The following is a 27632-nucleotide window of genomic DNA, read 5'->3' on the forward strand; positions in this document are numbered from 1 at the left end:
GTGCTTTGCTACATCACATTTGATGTTGTCCGTAAGCTTGAGTTCATTTGCACACAAAAAATCATAAAATGATGGAAAGACCTGTGTGTTGTCCTTGTTAATGCAGATAGAGAACAGCTCCAACTTCTTAATCATAGCCTCGATTTTGTCCCGCACATTGAATATAGTTGAGGAGAGTCCCTGTATTCCTACATTCAGAACATTCAGGCAAGAAAAAACATCACCCAGATAGGCCAGTCGTGTGAGAAACTCGTCATCATGCAAGCGGTCAGACAAGTGAAAGTTATGGTCAGTAAAGAAAACTTTAAGCTCGTCTCTCAATTTAAAAAAACGTGTCAATACTTTGTCCCTTGATAACCAGTGCACTTCTGTATGTTGTAAAAGCGTTACATGGTCGCTGCCCATATCATTGCATAGTGCAGAAAATACACGAGAGTTCAGGGGCCTTGCTTTAACCAAGCTACGTTTGGCTGCATACGGACCGTTAGTGGAATTCCAGCGAGAGAGTAACGGTTAATGTGATTGGATGTTAATTATTTGACCAGGTTACCTGTATTTGACATTGGGATGTTATTCGCTGAACACTAGATGGTTTAATTTTATTTTTGGCAGTGAAACGAGGCTACTCAGGCGTGAGAAAAAAAACTCACCCAAATGTATAGCCCCGTTGGAAAATATAAATGTACTGTTTGTAAATGTGAAGAGTTTGGGAATGCCTGCCTTAGATACTCAAAGCATATTTCCCACAGTAGCTGTAATCAGTATAAAATGCATATACTCTTCTACTGATTCACCACCTTCATCTCCCAGGTGCTGGACAATGCCATTGAGACAGATAACATGATTCAGAAATATGAGAGTCTGGCCTCTGACCTCCTGGAATGGATTGAACAGACCATCATCATCCTCAACAACCGCAAGTTTGCCAACTCCTTAGTTGGGGTGCAGCAACAGCTTCAGGCCTTCAACACCTACCGTACCGTGGAAAAGCCCCCCAAGTGAGACGCACTTAAATGCACATGCGCAAACACATCAGATTTCAAATATTGTCTTCCACTATGTCCTCTACCTACCTCCCAAATTTCCCACACACTTCATACCATCAGCTTGACTTGGAATTTACTGTAATATTACAGTATCTGTTCCCAGAATTGACTCACCATGGACATAACTGAAACAATCAGGGATTTTATATGTGTAGCCCTTATTACTTGTCTACACTTGTATCAGATTCACAGCTGGAATTTCACCATGTGAACTAATGCCTCTTGGTTTTGAGAAGTAACTTCAAAGAAAAGACAAACCCACACACTCCTCTTGCTACTATCACTTTTGTTTTATTCAAGCTTCGTGTTGGCCTCTTGGCCTGCAGGTTGACGTTTGTCTTAAATCTTGTCTTGGAGGCAACACTGAGCGATTTCTGCTAGATGAGCAAGTTGCAAAGTTAAAATTGGCTAGATTGTAAAAATTAATTAAAACAAAAAGCTTTTTGGTCTTCATTTAAGGTTAGGATTAGGCATTAGGGTTGACAGTTAAGGTTAGGGTTAGGTTTAAAATCAGATTGTATGACTTTGTGGCTGTGCCAGCTAGTGACCACTCTGCAGAGCTGCCTCCAGAACAAGATTCATGATGAAAAACACTAACCTGCTCTTGTCCTTGGTGTTCCTCAAAGCTTTTTTCAGCATTCAATTTTTTCATTCTGAGAGGTGGCTAAAAGCAAAGCTTGTTCAGACAAATGTTTCAGCCTGTTGAAATTGACTTTAGCACCATTTCTACAGAGGCAACAATGTCACCCCTACTGCTGACAAAATATATCTTCTTCTGTGGCCTGCTGGCAGGAAAATAATGCTTATCTTTTTGTTGATAGCTGGAGTTGCATGGGTCAAGGCAAAAGCCACCAGCCATTAGAGTGGAATTGGGCTAATCTCCCCGGTCAGGTTTACACTCAACATTACAATTCTGTTATTCTCTTTGTGTTTCTGTCAGGTTCACAGAGAAGGGCAACCTGGAGGTTCTCCTCTTCACCATTCAAAGTAAGATGAGGGCCAACAATCAGAAGGTCTACATGCCACGGGACGGCAAACTCATCTCAGACATCAACAAGGTGAGACCTAGTGCTCCTTAATAAAGAACAGGCTTATCTCAACAGCCTGGCCAAAACAAACGCTCAGAAACCCTTGTGTCCTGGATTAGGTTAGAATTGATTACAGTGATTGACAGACAGTTTAAGGGCGGTAAGCTGATCGACAGAGGGTTCAGGTAGATTTTATGGATAGACATGGTGGTTTCTGTGAGTTTAGTATAGTTAATGACAGGAAGATTTACTTTGCTTTGGGGGATTGTACAGCTGCTAGGTGGGTTTAGTTTACATCACCATAGCTACCAAGGATAGTGGGAGTGAACTTCGGGAGAAGCGGGAATGGGGTGGGGGCGGGAACTGCAGCAACGCTATGAGCTGGTGGCTGGGGTGCGGCGGGCGGTATAGTAGCCGATCAGGGGCACCAGAGGGCGGCAGCCACTTGTCAAAATACTGCCCCATTTCAAGTGCCGCCGTAGGTTGCCGGCCCTGAGTACAGTAGATGTATTAGGTCCATAGAGTTCTGTACGGTGAACCTGTATGACCATTACGTGTGTCTGTCAGGCCTGGGAGAGGCTGGAGAAGTCGGAGCATGAGAGGGAGCTGGCGCTGAGGACGGAGCTGATTCGTCAGGAGAAACTGGAGCAGCTGGCCCGCCGCTTCGACCGCAAGGCCGCCATGAGAGAGACCTGGCTGAGTGAAAACCAACGCCTCGTCTCGCAGGTAACACACACTCATGAAAAACACACTCATTGATACACACACAAACAATGACACTACTCCTACTGTACATTGTCTACTTGAACTGTATTGGTTCATAGCCATCATCCGTTCTGATCATGGACAATGAAGTAATTTACTCCCCTGTCTCATCCTCATGATGTTCACCCATGTAATATCTCCCTGGTAGTTCTATACAGACCCATGTAATATCTCCCTGGTAGTTCTATACAGACCCATGTAATATCTCCCTGGTAGTTCTATACAGACCCATGTAATATCTCCCTGGTAGTTCTATACAGACCCATGTAATATCTCCCTGGTAGTTCTATACAGACCCATGTAATATCTCCCTGGTAGTTATATACAGACCCATGTAATATCTCCCTGGTAGTTCTATACAGTTAGAGACAACCACATAACTCACTTCACTCCTTTCTCTCTCTCTCTCCCTCCGTTAGGACAACTTTGGCTTCGACCTGCAGGCAGTGGAGGCTGCCACCAAGAAGCACGAGGCCATCGAGACGGACATCGGCGCCTACGAGGAGCGTGTGCAGGCTGTGCTCTCTGTGGCCAAGGAGCTGGAGGCGGAGAACTACCACGACATCAAGCGCGTGACTGCGAGGAAGGACAACGTGCTGCGTCTGTGGGAGTACCTGCTGGAGCTGCTGAAGGCCCGGCGCACCCGGCTGGAGATGAACCTGGGCCTGCAGAGGGTCTTCCAGGAGATGCTCCACATCATGGACTGGATGGACGAGATGAAGGTGAGGAAGATGGTGATGATTGAGGGATAGATTGGGGACAATGTGGTTGGACGGTGCGGTAAGAATTGTCACATTTTGTGATGTATGAGCAACTATCGTTGGCTTAGTTACATTGCCCACTATTGACCCCAGTGACCTGTGATCTTCCTGACCATGTTGCTGTGCCCTGTATCTTCAGATGCTGCTGCTGTCCCAGGACTACGGGAAACACCTGCTGGGAGTGGAGGACCTGCTGCAGAAGCATGCTCTGGTGGAGGCTGATATCGCCATCCAAGCCAACCGCGTCAAAGCCGTCAACAACAACGCTCAGAAGTTCGCCATCGATGCAGAGGGTGAGTCACGTGCTGGGATTAGTCAGTTTTGTGTGGTAGGTGATTTATTTTTGCTCTCTCTGTGGGTGATATCTGTAGGCTATATTTGAATGGAGCGTAAAAGCAGGCGAGATTAGAGATGAATTGTATCCTTAAGGGTATAGCTATACACTGAGTGAACAAAACATTATGAACACCTGCTCTTGCCATGACATAGATTGACCAGGTGAATGTTATGGTCCCTTATTAATGTCACTTGTTAAATCCACTTCAATCAGTGTAGATGAAGCGGATGAGACAGGTTAAAGAAGGATCTTTAAGCCTTGAGACAATTGAGACATGGATAGTGTATCTGTGCCATTCAGAGGGTGAATGGGCAAGACAAAATATTTAAGTGCCTGTTGAATGGGTTATGGTAGTAGGTGCCAGACGCACTGGTTTATGTCAAGAACTGCAACACTGCTGGGTTTTTCACGTTCAACAGTTTCCCATGTGTATCAAGAATGATCCACCACCCAAAGGACATCCAGCCAACTTGACACAACTGTGGGAAGCATTGGAGTCAACATGGGCCAGCATCCCTGTGGAAGGCTGTCTACACCTTGTAGAGTCCATGTCCCAACGAATTGAGGCTGTTCTGAGGGCAAAAGTGGTGCCAGTCAATATTAGGAAGATGTACTTAATGTTTTGTACACTCAGTGTATATTCCTATTGTATAATCCAAGACAATGCTGCCACCTGTCAAAAAATAAGTCCTTGTTTTTTGTCAGGTATATAAGCTTGTATTTTCAGTTTAAATGATAGAGGTGTTCTGAGTTGATGTGTTCCTGTCCCCCCTTTTAGGCTACAAGCCCTGTGACCCCCAGGTGATCCGGGACCGAGTGGCCCACATGGAGTTCTGCTACGCAGAGCTGAGCCAGCTGGCCGCCGAGCGCTGCGCCCGCCTGGAGGAGTCCCGCCGCCTCTGGAAGTTCTTCTGGGAGATGGCCGAGGAGGAGGGCTGGATCCGGGAGAAGGAACAGATCCTGTCCTCGGAGGACTGTGGCAAGGACCTGACGGGCGCCGTGCGCCTGCTGAGCCAGCATCGCGCCTTCGAGGACGAGATGAGCGGTCGCGCTGGCCACTTGCAGCAGACCATCAAACAGGGAGAGGAGCTGGTGGCCGCCGACCACTTCGGAGCCGACAAGATCCGCAAACGCATCCAAGACATTCAGGCGCAGTGGGCGGCCCTGGAGGGGCTGTCTGCAGTCAGGAAGGCCCGGCTGGAGGAGGCCTGCAATCTGCACCAGTTCCAGGCTGACGCCGACGACATCGACGCCTGGATGCTGGATGTTCTCCGCATTGTGTCCAGTGCCGACGTTGGCCACGACGAGTTCTCCACCCAGGCCCTGGTCAAGAAGCACAAGGATGTGGCCGAGGAGATCACCAGCTACCGACCAGTCATCGACGCCCTGCACGAGCAGTCCAAAACCCTACCCAAGGAGCAGACTGGCTCAGAGGAGGTGCAGGGGCGCCTGGCAGGCATTGAAGAGCGCTACAAGGAGGTGGCTGAGCTGACCCGGCTGAGGAAGCAGGCCCTGCAGGATGCCCTGGCCCTCTACAAGATGTTCAGCGAGGCGGACGCCTGTGAGGTGTGGATCGATGAGAAGGAGCAGTGGCTCAACAGTATGGAGATACCAGAGAAACTGGAGGATCTGGAGGTGGTTCAGCACAGGTAAAGACACCCATCCTAACCATGCTTATCGAGTTCAGATGCATTATGTTAGTTGATCAATTTGGAGATCTGTTGTCATTTCAAGACAGCCCTTTCTCTTGAGGCAGACTTGAGACATAGAACTCCCACAGTGACACCCCTGTGCTAAGGAAATTCAGAATATTTCCCATCATGTTTGCAATAACTTTGTATGTCTGTCAGAGCTAGAATTAAATGGATGTTCTCCCAGCGGTTTGACTGGACATTGGAATGTAGCACATTGGAAGGGATGTGTGAAACAAATACTTTTTATGCCAGCTAGGGTGGGTAAGGTGTGGAAACTAGAATCCTATAATTCACTTCCCACTTAGCAACAGAGCCTACAATGTTTTAAAGCCAAATCATTCTAAAGTCTTCCCACACTGAGAAGAAACAGGCTGTGTCCTCAGTTAGCTTAGTGTTTTGGACAGTAGTTCAATGGCTTGTTTACTCCGTGTGTCTCTGGTCTGAAATGATGTCTCCCCCTCCACACTGTTTACTCACTGTCCACCGCATGGAACCATTCCCAGACTCCTGTTTCATTGGCTGTGCTTCTATATACTGACAGCTGGAACATGGCATTACAGTTTAGCTAGAAACAAAGCATGTTAACAGAATTAACATTAAGATCACATTGTTTCCATCTGCTTATGTACAGTACACTCATTGCTCCTCCTCCCCCTATTCTACACCCCTCTCTACCCCCTCTCTAAACCTCCTCCCCCCTTCTCTACCCCCTCTCTCTACCTGCTCCCTCTCTCTACCACCTCCTCCCCCTATTCTATACCCATCTCTCTACCCCTCCCTCTACCACCACTTCCCCCTCTCTATCCCCTCCTATCACCTCCACCCCTCTCTCTTCCTCCTCCTCTCCCATTCTATGTCCATCTCACTACCTCCTCTTCCCCCTCTCTCTACCACCTCCTCTGCCTCCCCCTCTCTTCCTCCTCCCCTTCTCTCTACCTCCCCCTTTCTATTCCCTCTCTCTACATCCTCCTCCCCCCTTTACCTCCCCCTCTCTACCACGTCCTCCCCCCTCTTTACCTCCCCCTCTTTACCTCCCCCTCTTTACCTCCCCCTCTCTACCACCTCCTCCCCCTCTCTACCACCTCCTCCCCCTCTACCACCTCCACCCCCTCTCTATCACCTCCACCCTCTCTCTACCGCCTCCTCCCCCTATTCTACTTCCCTCTCTACCTCCTCCTCCCCCTATTCTACGCTCCTCTCTACCGCCTCCTCCCCCTATTCTACGCCCCTCTGTCTACCTCCTCCCCTACCCCCTCTACCTCCTCCACCCCCTCTATACCCCCTCTCTACCTCCTCCCCCTTTCTACCCTCTACCACCTCCTCCCCTCTACCTCATCCTCTCTCTACCCCCCTACCCCCTCTGTCTACCACCACCTCACCCTTTCTACCCCCCTCTCTCTACCTCCACCTCCCCCTTTCTACCTCAACCTCACCCTTTCTACCCACCTGTCTCTACCTCCTACTCCCCTCTCTGTATCTCCACCTCCCCCTCTATTACTCCCCCTTCTCCTCCCCTTCTGTACCCCCTCTTCCCTCGCAGGTTTGAGAGTCTGGAGCCAGAGATGAACAATCAAGCATCCCGCGTTGCTGTGGTGAACCAGATTGCTAGGCAACTAATCCACAGTGGTCACCCCAGTGAGAAGGAGATCAAAGCCCAACAGGACAAACTCAACACCAGGTAGAGTAACATCCTACATCAATCTCAACACCAACTACAGTTAACCTCATGTACTCTCCCCTGACTGTGTGTTTCTACGTCACTCCAGATGGAGCCAGTTCCGTGACCTAGTTGACCTGAAGAAAGACTCCCTCAACTCAGCTCTGGGTGTGCAGAACTACCACCTGGAGTGCAATGAAACCAAGTCGTGGATCCGTGAGAAGACCAAGGTGATCGAGTCCACCCAGGAGCTGGGCAACGATCTTGCTGGGGTCATGGCCCTTCAGCGCAAACTCACCGGCATGGAGCGTGACCTGGCTGCCATCGAGGACAAGCTGGGAGAACTGGGGAAGGAGGGGGAGTGCCTGGCGACTGAGCACCCTGACCAGGCCCAAGGCATCATGGGTCGTCTGGGGGAGATCACAGGGGTGTGGGATGAGATGAAGGGCACCTTGAAGAATCGCGAGGAGTCTCTGGGCGAGGCCAGCAAGCTGCAGCAGTTCCTCCGGGAGCTGGATGACTTCCAGTCATGGCTGTCCAAGACCCAGACGGCCATCGCCTCAGAGGACATGCCCAATACACTGACGGAGGCCGAGAAGCTTCTGGCGCAGCACGAGGGCATCAAGAACGAGATCCGCAACTACGAGGAGGACTACCAGAAGATGAGGGACATGGGTGAGATGGTGACCCAGGACCAGACGGACGCCCAGTACATGTTCCTGAGGCAGAGGCTGCAGGCCCTGGACACGGGCTGGAACGAGCTGCACAAGATGTGGGAGAACCGTCAGAACCTACTGTCCCAGTCCCATGCCCACCAGCTGTTCCTCAGGGACACCAAGCAGGCTGAGGCCTTCCTCAACAACCAGGTAACATCACATTGCACACTTCAATCGTGCTGACCCCATTTAGTCGACTGGTAGATTGTTTGGTTGATAGGCTGTTGGTTGACCGAGATTTATTTTGTCGAGCAGTAGCAAATTTTTTTTTAAATAATTAATGGTGTACAAGACAATGGTCTGATTCGCGCCTGTCTGAGTGGGCTAATCCGTTGGGAGGCCGTGGGGATGGCACAGTCCATCATTCGAAGATGTGCTACTGAAATTGTATATGGTTATATTACATAAGAACAATGGTGCAACAGTAATAAAAATTATCAAATTTTATAGCATGCGCTTTCTCCCGCGTTGGATAGCGGTCGCTGTCCGCCGTTCTAAAACATCAGTGCGATGTTGAATTGGTGCCTTTTCCAAACCATGTTGCTATTTGCATAATAGCAAAGTTACCCAGTGTATTGGTGTTGAGAATAGAGGTCGACCAATTAATCGGAATGGCCGATTAATTTGGGCCCATTTCAAGTTTTCATAACAATCGGTAATCGGTATTTATAGACACCAATTTGCCGATTTAAATAAAGGTGTATCATTTTAATTTTTTTTATCTAGGCAAGTCAGTTAATGACGGCCTAGGAACGGTGGATTAACTGCCTTGTTCAGGAGCAGAACGACAGATTTTTACCTTGTCAGCTCGGGGATTCGTTTTCGCAACCTTCCGGTTACTAGTCCAACGCTCTAACCACCTGCCTTACATTGCACTCCATGAGGAGCCTGCATGGCAGGCTGACTACCTGTTACCCGAGGGCAGCAAGAAGCCAAGGTAAGTTGCTAGCTAGCATTAAACTTATCTTATAAAAAACAATCAATCTTAACATAATCACTAGTTAACTACACATGGTTGATGATATTACTAGTTTATCTAGCGTGTCTTGCGTTGCATATAATTGATACGGTGCCTGTTAATTTCTCAATGAATCACAGCCTACTTCGACAAACGGGTGATGATTTAACAAGCGCATTTGCGAAAAAAGCACAAGTGTATATATATAAGTATATATTTTTAAACCTGCATATTTAATATTGCCTGCTAACATGAATTTCTTATAACTAGGGAAATTGTGTCACTTCTCTTGCGTTCCGTTCAAGCAGTCAGGGTATATGCAGCAGTTTGGGCCGCCTGGCTCATTGCGAACTGTGTGAAGTCCATTTATTCCTAACAAAAGCCATAATTAATTATGACATACCATTGAAGGTTGTACAATGTAACAGCAATATTTAGACTTCGGGATGCCATCCGTTAGATAAAATACGGAACGGTTCCGTATTTCACTGAAAGAATAAACGTTTTGTTTTCGAAATTATAGTTTCCGGATTCGACCATTTTAATGACCAAAGGCTCGTATTTCTGTGTGTTATTATGTTATAATTAAGTCTATGATTTGATAGAGCAGTCTGACTGAGCGGTGGTAGGCAGCAGCAGGCTCGTAAGCATTCATTCAAACAGCACTTTCATGCATTTTGCCAGCAGCTCTTCGCAATGCTTGAATTGCGCTGTTTATGACTTCAAGCCTATCAACTCCCGAGATTAGGCTGGTGTAACCGATGTGAAATGGCTAGCTAGTTAGCGGGGTGCGTGCTAATAGTGTTTCAAACGTCACTCGCTCTGAGACTTGGAGTAGTTGTTCCCCTTGCTCTGCATGGGTAACGCTGCTTCGAGGGTGGCTGTTGTCGATGTGTTCCTGGTTCGAGCCCAGGTAGGAGCGAGGAGGGGAGACGGAAGCTATACTGTTACACTGGCATACTAAAGTGCCTATAAGAACATCCAATAGTCAAAGGTATATGAAATACAAATCGTATAGAGAGAAATGGTCCTATAATTCCTATAATAACTACAACCTAAAACTCCTTATCTGGGAATATTGAAGACTCATGTTAAAAGGAACCACCAGCTTTCATATGTTCTCATGTTCTGAGCAAGGAACTTAAACGTTAGCTTTTTTTACATGGCACATATTGCACTTTTACTTTCTTCTCCAACACTTTGTTTTTGCATTATTTAAACCAAATGAAACATGCTTCATTATTTATTTGAGGCTAAATTGATTTTATTGATGTATTATATTAAGTTAAAATAAGTGTTCATTCAGTATTGTTGTAATTGTCATTATGCAAATAAATTTTTTTTTTTTTAAATGGCCGGATAATCGGCATCGCCTTTTTTTGGTCCTCCAATAATCGGTATCGGCGTTGAAAAATCATAATCGTTCGACCTCTAGTTGAGAACAATGCGGCGGAGGCAGAAGTGGAGTTAGGAGATGAGAAAATAGCCCTTGCCTTAATTGTCTAAGAAAAGTGAGGAGATAAGAATGTGCCTGGCTGTATAAATGATCCATATACTGTATATCTACAGAAATAAGACAGATCCTGCTTGTTACCGGTTTGAGTGTTTGTTTAATAGCCTACTGATTCTGTGAGCACCAAGCCTCGCACAACCACATGTCAGATACAATTTCACAAATTCGTCTGTTTTAAATCTTTGCTATGCTGTAATAAAGGCTTAACACTTTTTTTTCTTTAGAACAGCCTCTCTGGTATTAGGAAAATAATATTTATAATAATAACCCTCTTTTTTTTAATCTCCTTCTTATTACTATTATTATGATCCTCATTGTAATAAGTAATATCATCATTAGTAGGCTTAGTATAGCAGCCTTGTATAACCACCATTGATTGAGCTGTGGGCCTAAGAGCACATCCTGTTTAGTCTTAATACCGTAACTTACTTAGGCCTATATTTCAATACTTATATAGGCTACCTTTTCCATCAAACGTTCATTCATGTCAGCACACGGCATACGATTTGAAATGTAATCAAGAATTAGTTTTAAAATAAAATAACAAAGCGACCCTTGAATAATTAGCGTAAACAATTAATAAACCGTTCCATGTCGGCAATTGCGGTCAATAATGCATGCGACTGTTTTTAGTCTTTGCTGTAATAAAGGCTTTCCCAAAAATAAGCTTTACAACAGTCTCTCTGGCACGCTTATCCTTTAGTGTTTTCATTGTTCCAAACAGTCAGAAAAATGATATGGTAATCTAACTGCACCTGTTTGACACACGTAATATGGACACAGTGCATATCCAGTATTTTCCACAACTAGACACATTTATTCCACACATCTAACTTCACCTTTACCTCTTGAGCAACCAAACATTCCTCCATTTCGAGTTTATTTGTCACGTCATCTGCATCCATTTTGGTGTCATGTGTTTGGAGTTTGTTATAACCAATGTATTTAATGTGATTATGATATGCTATAGGTCAGGCCCTATTGGTCAGATGCATTCATGCATCACAAAGAGAGAAAGGGTTGAGGGAATAGGGAACGTTTTTCCCAGACAAATTTCAGTAACAGAACTTTTCAATCAGAAATGGCTGTAATTATTGTTGCAGCTTCAGCAACACAGACAGCGCGATAAACACTGATGTTCTGTGGTGGTCGCTGCAGGAGGGAGAGACAACGGGTGCTACTTAGTCACTCGCTTACATTTTTTTAACACAGCGCAGCAAGTCTGAGCCCGGCACAATCAAATCAATTGAGGTCAGACTCCCTATAGTCATTCATCTTAATTATTTCATCAAATGCTTTGTTTAAATCATCAGACAAGCTCAGTACATAGTTGATTTGATTGAAACACATAGGATGTGTCTATATATGGAAAAATACACGTTTTAACATTTCAACCAATCTATTGGTCGAAAGAACAGAAGACTCTCGGTCATCAAGATTATTTTTTTGGTCAGGGAAAGCACTACACTTCTGCCCATTTTTGTTTCAGACAAATGGCAGTGAGCAAAATAACCTGAACATTTTGAATAAATGCGATAGCACAGTGTACAAAGTGAGCTCTCGGTACTGCAACTCGCCATTGCATCATACATCACACTGTTAATGTTAACTTTAGTTAAATACTGTCTGGGGCTTCAGCTGGACCACACTGTTCAGCGCTACCGCTCACATCCCAGCCAATCAGACGCATGCACACACACACCTCTGTTGGCTCAGTCCTATGGAAAGATTTCTGAGAGAAACACCATATCCGCTGTTACTGTGCTCCGGTACATGGGAGTCGCCTGCATGTTCTTGACCAAGAGTCGAATGGCACACTCACTGACGCCGCTACTGTCCGCCTCCTTCCTCATTCCCTCTTTCCCTGCCTTGCTCCTCTCTCTCGCTCTCGCTCCTCTCTCTCGCTCCTCTCTCTCGCTCCTCTCTCAGGAGTACGTGCTGGCCCATACAGAGATGCCCAGGACTCTGGAGGGGGCAGAGGGAGCCATTAAGAAGCAGGAGGACTTCATGACCACCATGGACGCCAACGAGGAGAAGATCAAAGCTGTGGTGGACACTGGACGCAGGCTGGTCAGCGATGGAAACGTCAACGCTGACCGCATCCAAGAGAAAGTGGACTCTATCGATGAGAGGTATTGAATACTTTGTTAAAAGCGCTGTACAATTTGATTTATTGTGTATGTGGAGAACTGAGGATGATTTTGTAGCCATCATTACCTATACATTTTTTAAAACAGCTGTTTCTGAGCTCTTACCTCTCTCTGTGCTAAATATATGTTTTAACCCCTGTTTGTCTGTGTGTGTGTCTGTGTGTGTGTGTGTGTGTGTGTGTGTGTGTGTGTGTGTGTGTGTGTGTGTGTGTGTGTGTGTGTGTGTGTGTGTGTGTGTGTTTGAAGACATAAGAAGAACCGTATGGTGGCCAGTGAGCTTCTCTGTAAGCTGAAGGATAACAGAGACCTGCAGAAGTTTCTCCAGGACTGCCAAGAGGTGAGCTGCCCCCCATCACACCCATATAACATACCCCTCACCTACTCTCTCTGTGTGTGTGTCTCACTAATTGGCTCTTTGGTGTGTGCAGCTGTCCCTGTGGATCAATGAGAAGATGCTCACGGCTCAGGACATGTCGTACGACGAAGCCAGAAACCTCCACAGCAAATGGCTCAAACACCAGGCGTTCATGGCCGAGCTGCAGTCCAACAAGGAGTGGCTGGACAAGATCGAGAAGGTCAGTGACTTAATGACGGATATCTTCTCTTTGACAACTTCATTGCACATGTCCCCTCCCTTGAGATGTGTGTTGTTTGTTTTGTGAGTGTGCGTGTCCCTAAAGGGGTGTGTGTGTGTGTGAAGTAGTTATTTTTTTAGCTCATAACTTGTTGTTGATGCTTATACTCCACAGTTCCCTCCAGTCTGATAAGAACAGCTCTCTCCTTTAGTCCTTAATGCAGAGCGAGTCATAACAACCACGTGGGCTATTTAAGCAATAAGGCACGAGGGGGGTGTGGTATATGGCCAATATACCAAGGCTAAGGACTGTTCTTGGATACAGCCCTTAGCCGTGGTATATTGGCCATATACCACAAACCCCCGAGGTGCCTTATTGCTATTATAAACTGGTTACAAACATATTTTTTTGTCATACCCGGCTTTCAGCCAATCAGCATTCAGGGCTCGAACCACCCAGTTTATAATAGTTTATTTTTATGGCTTTGGTACTATTTCACAAGTATGTAGTACATTTTCACAACTCTTAGTACAAAACTCCAAACTGGTGACGCAGCCCGTCTTTCAATCAAAACCTGTCATTGTGCATTCATTTGGATTGTAAACATCTCTCACTACACAACCATTGCTTAAAAATAAACATTTATTGTGAAATGTAATGAGAACATTGGTTTAATACCCAAAACACAACATAATGATATATTTTCAATGTAATAATTTTTACCAGTTAATCCAATCGCAAACAATGCAAGATACGTGTTTCAAATCCCCCTTAGAAGTGATGAAAGTAACATGCTACAGTAGTGTAGATTACAGTACATTACAGTTTTCACATTAGGCAATACACTTACATTACCCAACAAAATTTACAGAAAATCTATAATTTCCATAATCTCTATCCAATGTCTAATCAAAGGTGTGATCAACGAAGACATCCTCTACAATCATTCATTAAAAAAATGCATTTTATTTTTCAGATGTAATTGCAATATAGGTTTACTGTCTAATCAAATGAAACAAATGAAATAAAACAATGTTAAGTACGCATTAATTTGCATCAAGCCACAGTGAATGTCCTCATTGTTCATGCACTGCGGGACAACCTTTTGGCATGGCGTATCCAAGCTTGACGTTGGTCTGCATTGATGTCGTCACATGCCTCATCCATGGCCAGAAGGAGGGTGGCACGCTCATGGGGATAGCGATCGTACACCTTCCACCTCCATGCTGAAAACAAATTCTCAATAGGGTTGAGGAAAGGAGAGTATGGGGGCAGATATAGAGTTACGAATCAGGGATGGGCCCATACCATGACTGAACCACCTTTGCATGGTGAAACCTAACATTGTCCCACGCAATGAAATAGGTGACCCCTTCACCTTGACAGGCCTGCTCAATTTACACAATGAGGTGTGCAGCGTTGTAGGATCCAAGTAATGGTCTACGTCCTACCACACCGTCTTCAGAGATAGCTGCGCACATGGAGATGTTTCCCCCCACCTGGCACTTGGACGGTCACCCGTTGGCCAATGAGGTTCCGCCCATGGCGCTGAGTTTTCACCAGGTTGAAGCCTGCTTCATCAACAAAGATATACTTGTGATGGTTCACAGCAAAATAAAGCACCATCACCTTATAAAAATATCATTTGGTTAGTTTTTTTTTTACAGTATAGTTCCAATATGATATTGTGAAGTAGCATGTGCATCATATAGTAACAGTAATACAGTATATAGTGCTGCACCGGAACATACTCGACCCGCAGTTGTTTCACCTGGTCGGTGTTTCTCTCAAAAGGCACCAGGTAAATGTGTTTCATAGATACCTGGTGCCTCTTCAAAAGGTGGGCAATTGTTTGTAGGCTCATTGATGCCACATTGGCAAAGGGGTCATCGTTCTCCTTAATGGCCTGCTTTATTTTTCGGACAGCCGTATGTCATTCCTGGTCCTCTACATTTCCACCACGGCCCACTCCTATTGGTCGGTCTGTCAGCGCATGGCCACCGCCACCACCATGGGGGCTTCTGTCAATTCTGAGGTTAGAACAGAGTATACTGTCAATGGATAATACTGTAAGAATGTTTTGTGAATTGACATGCAGTACAATATGTAATTTAGTGTAAATGTAATGGTAAAGCATAGTGCATATCCTGCAGACTTACCGGTGTTCTTGGCGAAATGTTCTCATGATCGAAATTATTTTACATTTACATTTTTTGTATTATACTTTTTTAGGAGGTTGATCAGCTTTAATATTGCAGATAGATTGTGGCTTCCATCAATGTAATTGTCTGCATAATTTACAATCCCCCATATATATTTTTTGTAAACATATAATATCTATTTAACTTTTATTAAACTTTTATCCCATCTATCGCTGAACACCATCCGGTTTCTATTTGACATATATTTTTCAACTGTGCTGTGATGTTTCATAAGATTTCTGAACCTTTCTATTCTCATAGTTTCTATAGATTTTAAATGAAAGATTTTTTTTGGTTAGAGTTATTATATTATTGATCGATTGACTATGCCTTTTTAAATCCCAGAGCAGCGCTGTTTGCAGAGTTAGCTCCAGGTAAATGTTGCAGTCCTTCCTGAACCTGCATCTAAAAACAAGCTACTTATGGACACTACCAAAACAAATGATTGAATGATTGTCTCTTCGCAGCAGAAACGGGATGGTTGTATCCACCATATCCATAACATTCTATTGGCTGCAATAATTTTTGTAAAAATTTAAATTGAAAAACAAAGTTTTGAATCCAGCGTTGTTTTGTGTATCAGTTCATAAACCATGTGCCATGGAATCATTACATTGAAAATCTCTGCCCAACTATTTTTCAATATATATGTCACTGCTGTCAATTTTTGGGACCTTCAATGAAACTGGTATACTTCTTTATTTATCACAATTTTACACCTAGGGTTACTATACATAACTTTAACCCATTGTATTAGAGATTCTCCGAAATTGAAATATTCCAGGCAATTATATATACATTCCAGTCTACTGAATCAAAAGCCTTTTCAAAATCTGCTATGAATACCAGGCATGGTTTCCCAGATTTTTCAGTGTGTTCTATTTTTCCAGTACTTGTCTTATATTATCTCTAATGTATCGTCCATGTAGAAAACCTGTCTGATTAGGATTAATAATATCCGACAATACCTTTTTAATTCTATGCATTTTACTACAACACTGAAGGGGGCCGGCAATTTTTTTATGGACTATATCTTTACCACCTTGGGTCCTGTTTCAGTAAAAGTGAAATCAGACCTTCTTGTTGAGTGTCAGTTAATCTACCATTTTCATAGAAGTGGTTAAAACATGCCAATAACGGTCCTCTGAGTACCTCAAAGGTTTGGTATTCCTCGACTGGTATGCCATCCAGCCCTCGAGTTTTCCCGGACTTAAAGGCTTTAATTGCATCAAGAAGTTCCTCTGTAATTTGGCCATCACATGAGTCTTTCTGTACAGCTGTTCATTTTACTTTGTTATTAGAAAAAAAATCCTTACAATTAACTTCGGTTAGTTGAGATGGACTAGACTGAAATGAAAACCTATGCTTAAAGTACTTTTTTCCTCTAACTAAATTGTTTTGGTTAGCATTTCTATGTTGAAGATAAAAAAAAATATTTGTTGCATTTCTCTCCAATATTCCATCCAGTTCGCTTTATTTGTGTAATATATTACACTTGATCTTTCTTAAGTAAGTTCCTCCATTTATTTTTGTTTTTCCTCTAACGAATTCTGTTCCACTGTGGTACCGTTTTTATTGCTATCTATCTGATTGAATTCAGTTGATCTTTTCAGATTGGGGTGAACTAATCTGTCAGCCACGTTAAGGCCTCTGTTTACCACATGGTCATCAACGATGGCCCAGACTTCATTAGACACAACAGTTCCCTGCCGTCTACCTCCCTCTCTCTCTAATGTCCACCTTTGACCTCTTTGATGGGTCCCATGCCCACCTCTCTGACAGGCCCCTTGTCCACGAGCTCTTTGATTTCTTCCTCTCCCTTGCTGTAAATCCTGCTCCATGTTGAAGGAAATTGTCACATACCCCCTTTTTATATGGTGACCAATTGTGGTTACCACTATGTGAAATCAATTAGCAATAACGAGTAATCGTTGTGTATGGTTGTCATGTATCATACATGTCATTTAGATGTTTATACTTTACAAGAAAACAATTTATTTATGTTGTTCTCATAATCTATATATAGTAGACAAACCAGTTTAAAATATATAGGTTTACCAAACGGTTCAGTGATTAACCATTAAGCGTAGTTGGATTAAGTGATGGTCAGATGTATATAAACAAATAAGAGAATCCTATGAAAAGTATTGTGAGCATTGCATTGTTAAAGGCAATTACTTTATATGAAAGGTATTTCTAGATCAAACACTAATTAGGTTGGGTGAAAAGTTACTGTGATTTTAGATTTTTTTGTGCTGCACTTAGTCAATTGAAAATGTCCTTTTAGTTTTTGAAAAAACAACCTTTTTGATGATCTGTTTTGAGTTTTGTACAAACTGACATTTCACCATGTGAAAATGGTACCAAAGCAATAAAAAAAAGATATTTGCTTTCAGTGGAATTAATTTCAAAAGCAGCTTTCAGCAGAACCAGTGCAGTAGCTCTGCAGACTAGAACTAGTCGTTTGAAAGTTCAGTATTGACGGCTTGTTGCTGAGAATGATCGTGAGCAGTGTCACATTGCTCAGGTCCGATTTGACTGAATCACCAATTTCCCATTGTCTTCCTTCCTGAATGGCATTAGTGGAGCTCTATTTATCTCCATAATGTTCTAACGTGACTTTCTCCCACCCAATCCCAGGATGGAATGCAGCTGATAGCTGAGAAGCCGGAGACAGAGGCCATGGTGAAGGAAAAGCTGGCAGGGCTCCATTTGATGTGGGATGACCTGGAGTCCACCACCCAGACCAAGGCCAAGTGTCTGTTTGATGCCAACAAGGCCGAGCTGTTCACCCAGAGCTGTGCTGACCTAGACAAGTGGCTGGTGGGAGTGGATGGACAGATCCAATCAGACGACTATGGCAAAGATCTGACCAGTGTCAACATCCTGCTGAAGAAACAACAGGTACTGACTACTGGAGCTTGAGTTGTTGTATGTCTCCCTCAGTATGTAACCATACTACTTATTTTCCTGACTCCTTTGACACACTCATGGACAGGTGAAATGCCAATTTCTCTATCATTTTAGCTCATGGTTTCATATTAGGTTAAAGCCACTGTCAGTAATTTACCTCAGGATGAATTGACTTGCATAGACAAACGATGTAGCCAAATGATGAGCTAAGTGTTAAGCCTGATATTGTTTTCACTTTTACTTTAACTATGTAAGGGGGAGCGTAAGCTAAACAGCACACACATGAAGTATTGGAACACAGTTTATTATGCAGATGGTTCCTTGGAGTGGAGCAGTAATGAGCAGACTAACCACGTTATGTAACAGCCCATGCTACGCACATACACACACTACCCCCCCCATCCCATTACGTAATCTCTCCCTTGCCTTGATGTGTGGATGAGCCAGCTCGCTGTCTGTGAGATGAGCTCCCACTGTGTGTGTGTGTAAGAGAGAGCCAGAGATAGAGAGGACTGACAGAGAGGGAGTAAAGCAGAGGGAGTGATGGAGCGAAACAGTATGCTTATAATTTGAGGTAGAACTTGCTGATTTGTATATGAGCGACAGTGAAATGAATGGTTGTGCACCCATAGTATCCTTTGTGTAACCCAGACCCAAAATGTGTGCATTGTGAGAGAGGGAGAGCATTGCCTCAGTTTGTTCCATCTGGAAGAGGGAGAGCAAACAAGCGTGAGAGAGGGGAAACTCCAAGAGCACAAGCGAGACGAAGAGCTCTGGATCGCAAGCTCTCAGGAGACCAGAGAGGGAGATAGAGAGCCTGCTGAAATCCCGTCTCTTTCCTTTCCTGTCCACTCCTCTCCTCCTGGTGTGGCGTTCCTAGATGCTGGAGAGCCAGGTGGAGGTGCGTCAGAAGGAGGTGGAGGAGCTGCAGAGCCAGGCCCAGGTCCTCAGCCAGGAGGGGAAGGACACGGACGAGGTGGACGGCCAGCGCCGCATCGTGGAGAAGAAGTTCCAGCAGCTGCTGGACCCTCTACGGAAGAGGAAGGGGAACCTCATGGCCTCCCGCGAGATCCACCAGTTCAACAGAGACATGGAGGACGAGATCGTAAGTACATTAATCCAGCGTAGCCGTGTGTGCGTGTCTGTCTGTGTGGGTGTGCGCATGTGTGTTTCAGAGAAAGAGATTATGTATGCCCGCTTGTGCAAGTGTTAATTGTATTTTTATGCAAATGTCTAAGCTACAGTATACTGTGTGTGCTGTGTGAAATCCGTGTCCTATGGCAGTTTGGAACAGCATCAGAAGCTGAACAGCAGAGCAGCACCTTGTCTGAAGGGATTAAAGAGTTAAAAGGTTTTTTTGTTGGGGGGGGGGGGGGGGTACTGAGAGTAGCAGCAGGTGCATGCTTTCATAGCTGTGGGGTTCTCTTTGTTAATGTGATGACTGTATCAACTCCTTTCAGGCAGACAAGCAGCAGCAGGCCACTTGTTTTGAAAGGACTGTGTTGGGTCTCTGAACTGAAGTGTCTGCATCTTTGTATGCCGTCAACTGGATTTAAAATGCTTACTTCAGTCAGTCAGAACAAAAACCGCTTTGTCTAAGTAGTTAGTTCACTTACATCAAGTTGTTAGTTGTGGTTAAGTTTAGATGCCGTCATTGGTTTTGCTACATCAGTGTTAATCTTCCAAAATGATTCATATCTATTTCTGTGTTTTCCTCTTAGCTCTGGGTTGAAGAGCGAATGCCACTTGCAATATCAACAGACCACGGAAACAACCTGCAAACAGTCCAGTTACTCATCAAGAAAAACCAGGTATGAAACAAACTCCATCAGTTTGAACCTTGAACAGTATTTCTATCTATAGAATATAGCTCTTAGCATTTACAGTACTACCATTAAAATCAGGGTGACAGATCTATTTCTGTACCAGGTGACCTCATGTACTCTACTTTAAAGCATCTGACTTCATTCTGACCTGCTGCCCTTTGATCTCTCCCCCACTAGACCCTGCAGAAGGAGATCCAGGGCCACCAGCCCCGCTGTGATGATATCTTTGAGCGGAGCCAGCAGGTCCTCAAGGATGACGACGACAGCCTCAGCGGCGAGGGGATCCACCAGCGGCTGGCCGACCTGCGGCGCCTATGGGCCCAGATTCGGGAGGAGACGGGCAAACGCCATGGACGCCTGGAGGAGGCCCACAAGGCCCAACAGTACTACTTTGATGCTGCTGAAGCCGAAGCCTGGATGAGCGAGCAGGAGCTCTACATGATGTCAGAGGAGAAAGCCAAGGTGAGGGGCGCAGTGGAGCAGAGAGCTAAAAATGTTCTTTATGAGCAATCAGAATGAATGTGAGGTATGGTGATGGTGATCAAATGTTATTGGTCACATACACATGGTTAGCAGATGTTAATGCGAGTATAGCGAAATGCTTGTGCTTCTAGTTCCGACAGTGCAGTAATAGCTAACAAGTAATCTACCTACCTAATACACACAAATCTAAAGGGATAGAATATGTACATATAAATATATGGATGAGCGATGACCGAGCGGCATAGGCAAGATGCATATGAGATGAGTAATGTAATATGTGTATTTGGTATTTTATTAGGATCCCCATTAGCTGTTGCAAAAGCAGCAGCTACTCTTCCTGGGGTCCACACAAAACATGAAACATAATACAGAATGACATAATACACAACATCATTAGACAAGAACAGCTCAAGGACAGCACTACATACATTTTTAAAAAGGCACACGTAGCCTACATATCAATACATACACACAAACTATCTAGGTCAAAGAGGGGAGAGGCATTGTGCCACGAGGTGTTGCTTTATCTGTTTTTTGAAACCAGGTTTGCTTTTTATTTGAGCAATCTGAGATGGAAGTTCCATGCAATAAGGACTCTATATAATACTGTACGTTTTCTTGAATTTGTTCTGGATTTGGAGACTGTGAAAAGACCCCTGGTGGCATGTCTGATGGGATAAGTGTGTGTGTGTGTGTCAGAACTGTGTGTAAGTTGACTATGCAAACAATTTGGGATTTTAAACACATTGTTTCTTATAAAATGAAGAAGTGATGCAGTCAGTCTCTCCTCAACTCTTAGCCAAGAGAGACTGGCATGCATAGTTTTTATATCAGCCCTTTCATTACAATTAAGAGCAAAACGTGCCACTCTGTGCTGGGCCAGCTGCAGCTTAACTAGGTCTTTCCTTGCAGCACTGGACCACACGACTGGACAATAATCAAGATTAGACAAAACTAGAGCCTGCAGAACTTGCTTTTTCGAGTGTGGTGGCAAAAAAAGCTGAGCATCTCTTTATTACAGCTAGACCTCTCCCCATCTTTGCAACCATTGAATAAATATGTTTTGACCATGACAGTTTACAATCTAAGGTAACACCAAGTAATTTAGTCTCCTCAACTTGTTCAACAGCCACACAATTCAAACCAGATTCAGCTGAGGTCTAGCACTTAAGGAATGATTTGTACCAAATACAATGCTCTTAGTTTTAGAGATGTTCGGGACCAGTTTATTACTGGCCACCCATTCCAAAACAGACTGCAACTCTTTAAGGGTTTCAGTGACTTCATTAGCTGTGGTTGCTGATGCGTATATGGTTGAATCATCAGCATACACGGACACATATGCTTTGTTTAATGCCAGTGTCAGGTCATTGGTAAAAATAGAAAAGAGTAGAGGGTCTAGAGAGCTGCCCTGTGGTACACCACACTTTACATGTTTGACATTAGAGACACTTCCATTAAAGAAAACCCTTTGAGTTCTATTAGATAGATAGCTCTGGTTGAAAAGCCATAGCACTTAAGTTTTTTCAACAACATGTTATGGTCAATAATATCAAAGGCTGCACTGAAATCTAACAATACAGGTCCCATAATCTTCTTATCAATTTCTTTCAACCAATCATCAGTCATTTGTGTCAGTGTCATGTTGAGTGCCCTTCTCTATAAGCATGCTGAAACTCTGTTGTTAATTAGTTTACAGAGAAATAGAATTGTATTTGGGCAAACACATTTTTTCCCAACAGTTTGCTGGCAGCACGCTTATAGGTCTGCTGTTAGAACCAGTAAAGGCTGCTTTACCACTCTTGAGTAGCGGAATGACTTTGGCTTCCCTCCAGGCCTGAGGACAAAGACTTTCCTCTAGGCTCAGATTAAAGATATGACAGATAGGAGGGGCTATAGAATCAGCTACCATCCTCAGTAGCTTTCCATCTAAGTTGTCAATGCCAGGAGGTTTGTCATTATTGATCAATAACAATACTTTTTACACCTCTCCCACACTAACTTTACAGAATTCAAACTTGCACTGCTTTTCTTTCATTTTTTGTTTTTTTATGAATATAAATTGCTCACTGTTTGTTGTGGGTATTTCCTGCCTAAGTTTGCCCACTTTGCCAATGAAATAATCATTAAAATAATTGGCTACATCAAATGGTTTTGTGATGAATAAGCCATCTGAATCGATGAAAGATGGAGTTGATTTTGTCTTTCTGCCCACAATTTCATTTTAAGTATTCAAGTTTTTTTTCTATCATTCTTTATATCATTGATCTTGGCTTCGTAATACAGTTTCTTCTTCTTTTTGTTGAGTTTAGTCACAATTTCTCAATTTGCAGTAAGTCAGCCAGTCAGATGTACAGCCAGACTTATTAGCCACTCCTTTTGCCCCATCTTTTTCAACCATAGTTTTTAATTTCCTCATCAATCCATGGAACCTTAACAGTTCTAACATTCAGCTTCTTCATAGGTGCATGTTTATCAATAATTGGAAGAAGCAATTTCATAAATTCATGAAGTGCAGCATCTGAATGCTCCTCATTAATCACATCAGACCAATAAATATTTTTAACATTATCACATTATTAAAGTGGCAAATGATTTGAGTCTGTATGTAGGCGGTAGCCTCTCTGTGTTAGTGTAGACTGTTTAACAGTCTGATGGCCTTGAGATGGAAGCTGTTTTTCAGTCTCTCGGTCCCAGCTTTGATGCACCTGTACTGACCTCGCCTTCTGGATGTTAGCGGGGTGAACAGGCAGTGGCTCGGGTGGTTGTTGTCCTTGATAATCTTTTTGTCCTTCCTGTGACATCGGGTGCTGTAGGTGTCCTGGAGAGCAGGTAGTTTGCCCCCGGTGATGCGTTGTGCATACCGCACACCCTCTGGAGAGCCTTGCAGTTGTGGGCGATGCAGTTGCCATACCAGGCGGTGATACAGTCCAACAGGATGCTCTCAATTGTGCATCTGTAAAAGTGTGTGAGGGTTTTAGGTGACAGGCCAAATGTATTCAGCCCGCTGATTGGGCTTGATAGGATGAAGGCTGATGGTGATTGGGCCTGATGGGATGTAGATGATGGTGATTGGGCCTAATGGAGGATGTAAGAGGATGGTGATTGGGCCTAATGGGGGAGGCAGGATGATGGGGATTGGACCTGACGGGGGAGGCAGGATGGTGGGGATTGGGCCTGACGGGGGAGGCAGGATGGTGGGGATTGGGCCTGACGGGGGAGGCAGGATGGTGGGGATTGGGCCTGACGGGGGAGGCAGGATGGTGGGGATTGGGCCTGACGGGGGAGGCAGGATGGTGGGGATTGGGCCTGACGGGGGAGGCAGGATGATGGGGATTGGGCCTGACGGGGGAGGCAGGATGATTGGATGAGCAGCTGTCTTTGGTAGAGATACAATTTGTGTTTTGGTTAGGACTGGTGGGTTGCACTTCAGTAGTTTGTTGGACTGGATCATTAGGAGGGGCAGAGTTTAATAGAAACTGGGGTGTGGTTACAAGGCAAGCTGCTTTTTTGTTACAAGGCAAGCTGCTGGGTAGGAAAAGGATTGGTTAGTACTGTACAAGGGGTATTTCTGCACTTGGTAGGACTGTGACTGTTGCCCGGTAAGTTGTTGGTCTGTCAGGCAGAGGTGGGTTCTTATCACAGTGAGAAATGAGGAAGTCAGTGAAGGGTAAAAGATGTGTGCAGCGACCTGGGCAAACAGGGCCTTGCGACATAGTTGTGTGGCATGCTGGGATATTGGGTGTGGAAGGTGAGTAGGCAGAGAGTAGTCCTCCCATTCATGTTTTCATGTCCTTTAGTAGGCTGGATGCTCCTTGACCCTTAATATTATCCTACCACAGGACTGGATATCTGTGAGACTAGTCTATCTCTAGTCGATAATGTGCCCTGTACACTGATTTGTATTTTTTATTTATTTAACCTTTATTTATCCAGGTTAGTCACATTTGACATCAATTTTTTAAAATTCAAGAGAGGCCTGGTCCAACCAAGACAGCAGCAGGGGGGTAACAATGTTTGCGACAAATATCAGACATACTGTAACAACTTACAGACATAGACACACCATTCAAAAATAATAATATTCACGTAGACAAACATGCATTTAAATTAAAGGAACATACAAGTGTCATAGATACAAGTACAGGATGTAAAAAAAATTCTAGCATATGTACCACCGCATCAAGTCATAATGTCAATCACATTCCTCAGCAGCATGTGAGTCAACCAAACCTTAAACTCCTCCAGCTGGTCTGGAGAGAATTCCAAGAACACAAAGCTGAGTAGTTCAAATGTTTTGCAATGATCCATTCTGATTTTAGGAACTGGGAGGAGTCAGACCGTGACTCGTATTTATTTTCTGACCTTATCAAGGAAGAACAGAAATAACGTGCCAGTTTTCCCCAAATGGCCTTATAGATCATAGTACACCAAACTGCCTGTGTATGGTCTGTGCTGTCACCGTCTGTACCTTGACGCTCTCTGTGTCTGTCTGTGTGTGTGTGTGTGTGTGTGTGTGTGTGTGTGTGTGTGTGTGTGTGTGTGTGTAGGATGAGCAGAGCTCTGTGGCCATGTTGAAGAAGCACCAGATACTGGAGCAAGCTGTGGAAGACTACGCTGAAACTGTCCACCAGCTGTCCCAGACAAGTAGAGGCCTGACGGCCGCCGGACACCCTGAAAGGTGAGGGTCTCAGGGGCTCATCCTCAGGGTTAAAGACCAGCTCCAGTGAAATGTGGAAGTTTAAACCATAATCATATCCACCCATTTCAGACTAAAGAATGTTAAGGGTTTAAACCCAGCCCAGAGTGGTCAGAGACCAGACACCTAACTTAAGATCACTGTAAGGTTCATCTCCATTCCTGCTGAGTTGAAGTAGGATTTAACCACCCAGAGGTTTAAGACTTGACAGTTTAGCATCACAGAAGAGAGTGAGGGTAGGATCATGTATATCCTATATCTTAACCCCCTACCCTGCCTCCTCCTTCCTCCTCCTGCTGTGTAGTGAGCGGATCGGCATGCGTCAGTCCCAGGTGGATAAGCTGTACGCGGGGCTCAAGGACCTGTCGGAGGAGAGGAGGGGGAAGCTGGACGAGAGGTTCCGTCTGTTCCAGCTCAACAGGGAGGTGGATGACCTGGAGCAGTGGATCGCTGAAAGGGAAGTAGTGGCTGGGTCACATGAGCTGGGACAGGACTACGAACATGTCACGGTATGTAGTGCAGCCATGCCACTTATGCTCCCTGGTTGCCAGAGTATCTAGCGGAATATGTGCGTTCTCACTTTGTGATAATATCCCTCTGCAGATGCTTCAGGAGCGTTTCCGCGAGTTTGCTCGCGACACGGGCAACATCGGTCAGGAGCGCGTGGACACCGTCAACCAGTTGGCGGACGAGCTCATCAACTCGGGCCACACCGACGCGGCTACCATCGCGGAGTGGAAGGACGGGCTGAATGAGGCGTGGGCCGACCTGCTGGAGCTGATCGACACACGCACGCAGATCCTGGCTGCGTCCTTCGAGCTGCACAAGTTCTACCACGACGCCAAGGAGATCCTCAACCGCATCCTGGACAAACACAAGAAGCTGCCTGAGGAGCTGGGCCGAGACCAGAACACAGTGGAGACCCTGCAGAGGATGCACACCACCTTTGAACACGACATCCAGGCCCTGGGGACACAGGTATGACAATAACGCCAGTAGCCAGAAAGACCAAAGCACCTACTAAGGCAGTTAACCAGCAGCATACCACCCTGCATCCCACTGCTGGGTTGCCTCTGAAGCTAAGCAGGGTCGGTCCTAGTTGGTCCCTGGATGGGAGACCAAATGCTGCTGGAAGTGGTGTAGGAGGGCCAGTAGGAGGTACTTCCCATCCCCAAAAGTTCCCAATGCCTCATCGCAGTGATTGGGGACATTGCCCTATGTAGTGTGCCGTCTTTTGAATGGGATGTTAAACGTGTGTCCTGACTCTCTGTCGTCACTAAATATCCCATTTGTACTTATCGTAAGTGTAGGAGTGTTAACCCTGGTGTCCTGGATAAATGTCCAATCTGTCCCTCAAACTATCATGGCCACAATCATCCCCAGCTTCCAATTGACTCATTCATACACCCTCATCTCCCATGTAACTATTCCCCAGGTTGTTGCTGACCCTTAACCTTGTTCTGAACACCTCCAAAACAAAGGTCATGTGGTTTGGTAAGAAGAATGCCCCTCTTCCCACAGGTGTGATTTCTACCTCTGAGGGTTTAGAGCGTGAGGTAGTCACCTCATACAAGTACTTGGGAGTATGGCTAGACAGTGCACTGTCCTTCTCTCAGCACATATTAAAGCTGCAGGCGAAAGTTAAATCTAGACTTGGTTTCCTCTATCGTAATCGCTCCTCTTTCATGCTAGCTGCCAAACTAACCCTAATTCAGATGACCATCCTACCCATGCTAGATTAAGGAGACATAATCTATAGATCGGCAGGTAAGGGTACTCTCGAGCGGCTAGATGTTCTTTACCATTCGGCCATCAGATTTGCAACTAATGCTCCTTAAAGGACACATCACTGCACTCTATACTCCTCTGTAAACTGGTCATCTCTGTATACCTGCCGCAAGACCCACTGGTTGATGCTTATTTATATAAGCTTCTTAGGCCTCACTCCCCCCTATCTGAGATATCTACTGCAGCCCTCATCCTCCACATACAACACCCATGCTGCCAGTCAAATTCTGTTAAAGGTCCCCAAAGTACACATCCCTGGGCCGTTCCTCTTTTCAGTTCGCTGCAGCTAGCGACTGGAACGAGCTGCAACAAACACTCAAACTGGACAGTTTTATCTCCATCTCTTCATTGAAAGATTCCATCATGGACACTCTTACGGACAGTTGTGGGTGCTTTGTGTGATGTATTGTTGTCTCTACCTTCTTGCCCATTGTGCTGTTGTCTGTGCCCAACAATGTTTGTACCATGTTTTGCGCTGCTACCATGTTGTTGTTGTGTTGTGTTGCTATCATGCTGTGTTGT

General features: G+C 44.8%; 1 protein-coding gene across 2 annotated transcripts in view; it reads left to right on the forward strand.

The window, feature by feature from the left end:
• LOC115193640 (spectrin beta chain, non-erythrocytic 1) overlaps nucleotides 1-27632 on the forward strand; it is a 133847-nt gene that overhangs the window by 84597 nt on the left and 21618 nt on the right. For both annotated transcript variants that reach the window (XM_029752480.1, XM_029752479.1), the window contains 18 exons: nucleotides 811-998; nucleotides 1987-2104; nucleotides 2642-2800; nucleotides 3259-3561; nucleotides 3740-3893; nucleotides 4716-5586; nucleotides 7172-7309; nucleotides 7398-8154; nucleotides 12405-12607; nucleotides 12872-12962; nucleotides 13054-13200; nucleotides 18042-18305; nucleotides 19195-19419; nucleotides 20036-20125; nucleotides 20318-20602; nucleotides 25174-25304; nucleotides 25627-25831; nucleotides 25926-26300. In XM_029752480.1, the coding sequence (XP_029608340.1) occupies nucleotides 811-998; nucleotides 1987-2104; nucleotides 2642-2800; nucleotides 3259-3561; nucleotides 3740-3893; nucleotides 4716-5586; nucleotides 7172-7309; nucleotides 7398-8154; nucleotides 12405-12607; nucleotides 12872-12962; nucleotides 13054-13200; nucleotides 18042-18305; nucleotides 19195-19419; nucleotides 20036-20125; nucleotides 20318-20602; nucleotides 25174-25304; nucleotides 25627-25831; nucleotides 25926-26300 (4704 nt within the window). The remainder of the gene's footprint in view (nucleotides 1-810; nucleotides 999-1986; nucleotides 2105-2641; nucleotides 2801-3258; nucleotides 3562-3739; nucleotides 3894-4715; nucleotides 5587-7171; nucleotides 7310-7397; nucleotides 8155-12404; nucleotides 12608-12871; nucleotides 12963-13053; nucleotides 13201-18041; nucleotides 18306-19194; nucleotides 19420-20035; nucleotides 20126-20317; nucleotides 20603-25173; nucleotides 25305-25626; nucleotides 25832-25925; nucleotides 26301-27632) is intronic.

Source organism: Salmo trutta, chromosome 5, assembly GCF_901001165.1.
Source record: "Salmo trutta chromosome 5, fSalTru1.1, whole genome shotgun sequence".
Lineage (NCBI taxonomy): Eukaryota > Metazoa > Chordata > Actinopteri > Salmoniformes > Salmonidae > Salmo > Salmo trutta.